The sequence below is a fragment of the Psammomys obesus genome, unplaced genomic scaffold, assembly GCF_907164565.1.
Source record: "Psammomys obesus unplaced genomic scaffold, mPsaObe1.curated_primary_1811, whole genome shotgun sequence".
NCBI classification, from domain to species: domain Eukaryota; kingdom Metazoa; phylum Chordata; class Mammalia; order Rodentia; family Muridae; genus Psammomys; species Psammomys obesus.
This window is the reverse complement of record NW_026596440.1, coordinates 6,102,845-6,109,413: the sequence shown is the minus strand read 5'-3', so window position 1 is coordinate 6,109,413 and position 6,569 is coordinate 6,102,845. Positions and strand designations below refer to the sequence as shown.

The following is a 6,569-nucleotide window of genomic DNA, read 5'->3' as shown; positions in this document are numbered from 1 at the left end:
TGTCTTGATCCGCCCATTCACCAACACACCCACTCATTTTCCTTCCCTTCACCAATCTATCCATTTACCCCACCCATCATTCCATCCATCCATCCATCCATCCATCCATCCATCCATCCTTCCTTCCTTCTTTCCTTTTTCCTTCATTCCTTCCTCTCCACTTACTTCATTCCACCTCACTGAGCCATCCACTGACTGTATCAATAGATTGGTGAGTCTATTGATCATTTAGCTCTATGCTAGATAAAATGATACAATGGAAGATTTTTAGTTGGGAAAGTCAGAGAAAATAACTTACTTGTTGGTGTTAAAGAAATAATACAGCAGAGGTGACAGTACAGACTGTCTACTTTAGCTCACAAGAGTAAGTAAAATTCAGGTGGGAGAATACAAAAGAGATTATGCCAAGACTGCAGGGTGGAGCAAAGTACATAGAAAAAAAAATTAAAGCAAGGGTCCTATGTGTAATAACCTCAACATATTCCAGGAGTAATAGGGAAGCCAGGGTTGGCTATATGAGGAAGCAGAATAGAGGAAGCAGAGGTGAATCAAGGTGCAGTCATCACGGAAGTCCTTATACCACAACAAGGATTTGTGATTTTTATTTAAAGCACAAGTGAGAAGGTGGGGGAAAGGGAGATGACATGGCTATGTTTTAATGTAATGCTGACAGCCAAGTGAAGACTCATGTAGAAGCACACAAGAATAGAAATAGGGGCCCATTTTAGAGACTACAGAAAAAAAAAATTATGCCAGGGTGGATAGCAGCAGCACAGTGCCATCAGGTACTAGATTGCTATAGTAAAATAAAATGTGGGCTCTGCCTTCAAGAATGTGGGGGGTAATGAGGAGGGACATATATCTATATATATATGTATATTTATATATATACATATATATGTATATATATGTATATATATATATATATACATAGAGAGAGATTGAGAGAGAGAGAGAGGACATACTTAGTAGACAAGGACAAAGATGCTAAGCAAAGCTCCTTAGGGAGACATGTTATTCCAAAAACACTCAAAATATGTCTTTGGAGAAGAAATGTGCCAAATTCTGATCCTATAAACAATTAGAGATCTACATTCTTCTTTCATTTACATTATTCCACAAGCATATTTCCCAAATTGTAATCTTTTAATAAACAATTCTGGGTATGACTCTGCATGCACTTCTCCACTTTCAATCTAAAATAACAAGAATAAGGTTATCTTAGTGGCTCATTGGTGGAGCATGTGTGGGACACTCGAAACAGTCCCCAATGCCAGAAACAAACAAAACAAGCAAATAAAACCCAGAAGATTTCTCCATCTTGCACTTCACCTGGCCAGACTGTAAAACAGGACAAGAACGCGCTGAGATGAGGTGGGATTAAGGAGATGCAATAGCCCTCATTTAACCATGCGTTCTCAGTGGTAAAAAGCCACTTGTGCCTTGATTTCTGCTTTACTCAGGTGCCTTTCCAGATAGTTGGTAGTGTCACATATTATACTTTGGATAGAGCGTTTAGGCCAATGTGTCTGAGGCTTTGTCCTCAGCCTGTGACACTCTTGGTAATAGAACATCCTATTGGCAAGAGGTAGATCCTAATGAAAGTAAATTAGGTCCTAGTGCACGTGTGTCTGTTAAGATAAGAGACCACTGGCTTCTCCTCCCCCGCTTAATTTGCTTCCTGACCACCCTAAGGTGTGTATCACTGCTCTTGCACACATTCCTTCACCATAGGGTGCTGCATCACCACTGGTCCAAACCAACAGGCCAAATGATCAATGACCAGAGGCTCTGAAACTATGAGCCAAAATAAACCTTTCCTTTAAAACCAATTACCTCAGATATTTTGTTAGTGCTGGAACCCTGGTTAATATGAAATGAGCTGGCCTTTGAGTTTAATCAAGTCTCCTCAGATCCATGACTGATTAAAATTTTAGAATAAAGAGATCATTAATATTCAAAGAGCCCAGGTTCTTGATGGCAAATGTCAACAGTTCCCCACCGTCAGAACCTGAGCTTCAGGGACTCTGCAGCTGTGGGCGCTCACACTTTCAGAGCTCAAACGACTCTAGAATGGCCTTCTCATGTCAGGGGCCACAGAGGTGAGGTATAGGAACAACACCCCGTGGAGTCACAAGCAAGCCTGGGGCTCTGGCCAACCGAGTCCCTCTCTCCTTCCTCCTCATGCACCTCTTGTCTTCCTCCTCTCCCTGCCCTCAATCCCTCTCCAACTTCTCTTTCCCTTACTGTCTTCAGAAAGCATTCCCCAACCAGTTATCCAACAGGATGTGTGGTTGGCGAGCTGTGTGTCTTTGGATGGGAGGCAGGCAGGTAGAACGTAGGATGTGAGGTTTACGGGGAGTCGAAGCTGCAGCATTGCAATGTCGCTCCCAAAGGAATGGAACTTCTCAAAGTCTAGGTGACTGATGATATGGTTCACAGGCATCTTCTGAGTGTGGTTTGTTTTCTGGTACAGATGAGTATTCCCCAACAGTACCTGATAATCCTCTGGGTCCTGGGATTTGCTGAAAGATAAAGATAAAGAATGCCATTGTTACTATGGTAGTTTGAATAGGTTTGGCCCCAATAGACTCATGTGTTTGAATGTTTGGCCCACAGGGAGTGGGACTATTAGGAGGTGTGGCCTTGTTGTAGTGGGTGTGGCCTTGTGGGAAGTGTGTCACTGTGAAGGTGAGCTTTGAAGTCTCATATATAACTCAAGCTATGCCCAGTGTGGAATTCCAGGCTCCTTTTTGGCTGCCTTCAGATCAAGATGGAGATCTTGGCTCCTTCAGCAACATGTCTGCCTGCCTGCTGCTGTGCTTCCTATGATAATGGACTAAACCTCTGAACCAAACTGCAAGCTAGCCCCAATTAAATGTGCGCCTTTATAAGAGTTGCCTTGGTCATGGTGTCTCTTCACAGCATTCAAACACTAAGACTATCACCATTACCTTTGAGTGGGAGAATAGCCCTGTCTTTCTGAACCCTCATGTATCACTAGCCACTCTGCCTTCATTCCATCCAGCTTGATCTCTCCCTTTCTGACAGTCAAGTGTAGTGGTCTGAATGAGAATGGCCCCCATAGGCTCATATATTTGAATGTCTGGTCCTTAGCTGATGGAACTGTTTGGGAAGGATTAGGAGGTGTGGCCTTATTGGAGGAGGTGAGTCACTGGGGCTGGACTTTGAGGTTTCAAAAGCTCAAGTAATTCTCAGTTACCCCTCCCCCCACACACACCTCGTGCTCTAGTGCCATGCCTGTCTGCCATGATTCCTACCATGATCATGTACTTAACCCCATGTGAGTTCATGTACTATAACATTGGGCCCCAACAAACATTTTCTTTTAATAAGTTGCTTTGAACATAGTGTATCATCATGACAACAGAAATGTAACTAAGACAGAAGTTAGTTCCAGTGAGTGAGCTATTGCTGTGACAGGCTTGGCCAAGCTGGTTAGACTGTTGTTTTTAAGAAATGTGTTAGATTTGGGACTTTGGACTAGGAAAGCAGTTGAACACTTTAAGCAGGGCTTAAATGGCCATCCTAGCAGGGCCTTGGAAGACAATAGTGTTGAGAGCAACATGGACTAGGGAGGCTCAGCTCAAGAGGTTTCAGAGGGGAACACTATTTTTTTTTTCAGAGGGGAACACTATTAGCAACTGGATTATAGACCATTCTTCTGTACTTTAGCAAAGAACATAGCTATGTTTGCCCTTGTCTTATGAATATTCTTGAGACTAATTTCATTGACAGGAAGAAATTTTAAGACATCCTAATATGGGGTTGGGGATTTAGCTCAGTGGTAGAGCGCTTGCCTAGCAAGCGCAAGGCCCTGGGTTCGGTCCTCAGCTCTGGGAAGGGAAGAAAAAAAAAAGAAAAAAAAAGACATCCTAATATTAAATTTGCCACTTGGCTATTAATGATTGCTCTTAAGCAGATCTATAATGAAAAAGAGCAAGTAGGGCAAAAAGAAATACAAACTGTACAGTTTAAGGAGAGAAAAAGAACAGCAGGAAATTTAATGTTGGAGCCTTAGTTTATGCTGGAAGAGGTAAGGAGAAGGAGGGTGGTGCTAAAGGGAATGGTGCCCTAGGGGTGAGACCCCAGCTATTCCTGCTGACACCAGGCATGTGGCAGGGAAGTCCCTGAATGAAGGATCAGGGATCACACATTTTCACTGTGTGAAAATGTGACCGTGAATCCTTTGCTGTGTTGGAGACCCCAGGATACTGGAGGTTCCAGAGATGTGGGAAACATGTCAAGGGGAAGGGAGTTGAACCAATCCAAAAGAGAAAAGTATATTGCAATCAGAAAAGCTGGGTGAAGCCATATATGTCCTTTGACATTGGACATAGAACTTCATGGTTTGAGTTTGCACTACTAGCTTTCATTTTTGCATTCATCCCGTATTTCCCACATCCCCTATTCCTACCTTTTTTAATGGTAATATATATCGGATATCATTCTATGTTGGAAGTATGTAATTTGTTTTCTTACTTTATAGGGGTTACAAGATTACTCTGAGTCTCCAAAGAGACTTTGGACTTTGAAAAGGCATTGTGACTAGAAGACTTGGGAATGTTTGAAGTTGGACTAAACGCAGTTTTCGTTATATGGTCATAAGCTTAAGAGGGCCAGGGAAAGTGGTAGAATGCAGTAGTTTAGGTGAGAATGGCTCCTAGAGGCGACTATATTTGAATGTTTGATCCCTAGTTGGTGGAACTATTTTGGAAGGATTAGGGAATGTGGCCTTGATGGAGGAAGTGTGGGGGTTGAGCTTTTAGGTTTCAAAAGCCTAAGCCATTCCCAGTTAGCACTCTTTCTGTCTGTCTCTGTCACTGTCTGTTTCTGTCTCTCTCTCTGTTTCTTTGTTGCTCTCTCTCCTTTGTGTCTCTGGATGGGGATATAAGTTATCAGCTATTGCTCAAGTACCATGCCTACTCCCTGCTGTAACGGTCATGGACTCTAATGCTCTGAAACTGTGAGGCCCAATAAATATTTGCTTTTATAAGCTGCCTTGGTCATAATGTCTCATTGGGCAACAGAAAAGTAAGCAAGATAGGAGCCTTCTTTCTGCAGGCTAATGGATATTCCACTCAAACCTCATGACAAAGTATTCCCCATTATATCTTAGAATTGGAGGAACAAAGAATTCTAGCATTGGAAGGTTCCCCTCAAATCAATCTCTTTTAAAAAAAGAAACTTAATTAAAAACCATGGCTGAATCCCAGTTTTATGATTTGAATCTTGAATGTCTTCTAGGCCAATAACTAGGCATACTCATTAGCCTGTGGTGCCACCCAGAGAGGGGGAAACATTTATGGACAGTCAAGAGTCTAATTCCTCTGCTTCTCTGGAACCTGACTGAGGGCCTAGCTTCTCCTCAGACATGGAGGGAATGGATGCCGTACAGGAAGAAGGAGGTTCTGATGGCATACGGAGATAATCCAGGGAGACAGCATTGTGGGTCAAGGAAGGACCAATGTGTCTTTGGTAGAGTACACTGCTCCAGAAAAAAGCCCAGAAAAGAAAGGTGTGTTATCTCTAACCTCCTTCCTCCTCTCATCCCATGTCTTTCTCACCACCGGCACCTTCTTTGGGGATTCCAGATAAGGCAAACTCACTTTCGAAAGCAGTGGGCTGTAGAAAGCAGCCAGTAGGAGTCAATGAGGACAGCTCCACAGAGATGCAATCCCCGGTACAGCAGACTGGCCTGCCATGGCCACTGGCCAGCCAATGTGTCCTGGCCACCGAACACCTTCCCAACCATCTTTGGCTTCCCACACACTGTGGAGACACCCCCATGCAAACTGTTAGAGACACAGGACCTGGAGTGTAGAATGATGCCCCACGGAGGCTCCTCCTCCACTTCACAGGTTGGAAGACCATGACAAAAGCCAAGTGACTTGTACAAGTGACTTTGGGCCACCCTGGTCTCTGTTTCACTGGCCACCATCTTGGACATGAAAAGTTCAGCTGTCAGGTCTTTGGAAACAAGAGTCCAGGAGTCTGGGAAGATGGGATGTGGTAAGTAAAAGGGTGGCCACAGCAGCCCATCGTTACATGGCTCTGTCAAGGGCAGTGGACAGAAGAGAGGCCCTCTGACCTCACTTTCTCAAGTAACAACAGCTCTGTGTTCACTTTTCAGATCAAACATCTGGAAGTCTCATAGGCTACTGATATTAGCTGCTCTAGGTCATGGCTTCTCTAGTGTCTGTCCCAACTTGAGTGAGCCAAGTATCCCAGGGAGAGAGCCTTACTGGCAGGACTCTATGGTGCTGACGAGTGGCTAGGAAAGTTGCTTTGCGTTTCTAAAAGGAGACTGGATGAGGTCAATAAGGACCACTTTGTTTCTAAGATTCATCTGGAAGGGCATTAATGGGCCCAGCTCTTGGCAGGTTGTATTTACTCTTTCCTAAGAAAGGGCATCCCAAGCCTCAAGTGAGATTTGTCCCCACTCCCCGTATTTTCCATGCTTTCTACCACCACGCCTGGGTCAGCCCTGGACACCTTTTTGGCTCCACGGCACCACACGAGGCTTTCGGGTGTGAAGAGTCAGTCCC

General features: G+C 44.1%; 1 protein-coding gene across 1 annotated transcript in view; it reads right to left on the bottom strand.

Moving 5' to 3' along the window:
- LOC129669630 (putative serine protease 47) overlaps window positions 1–5,800 on the bottom strand; it is an 8,152-nt gene extending 2,352 nt beyond the window's left edge. The window contains exons 1-2 of the mRNA XM_055597914.1: window positions 5,631–5,800; window positions 2,248–2,525 (exon numbers count right to left, since the gene is read on the bottom strand). Of these exons, the coding sequence (XP_055453889.1) occupies window positions 2,248–2,525; window positions 5,631–5,776 (424 nt within the window). The 5' untranslated portion in view covers window positions 5,777–5,800. The remainder of the gene's footprint in view (window positions 1–2,247; window positions 2,526–5,630) is intronic.
- Window positions 5,801–6,569: the final 769 nt, after the last annotated feature.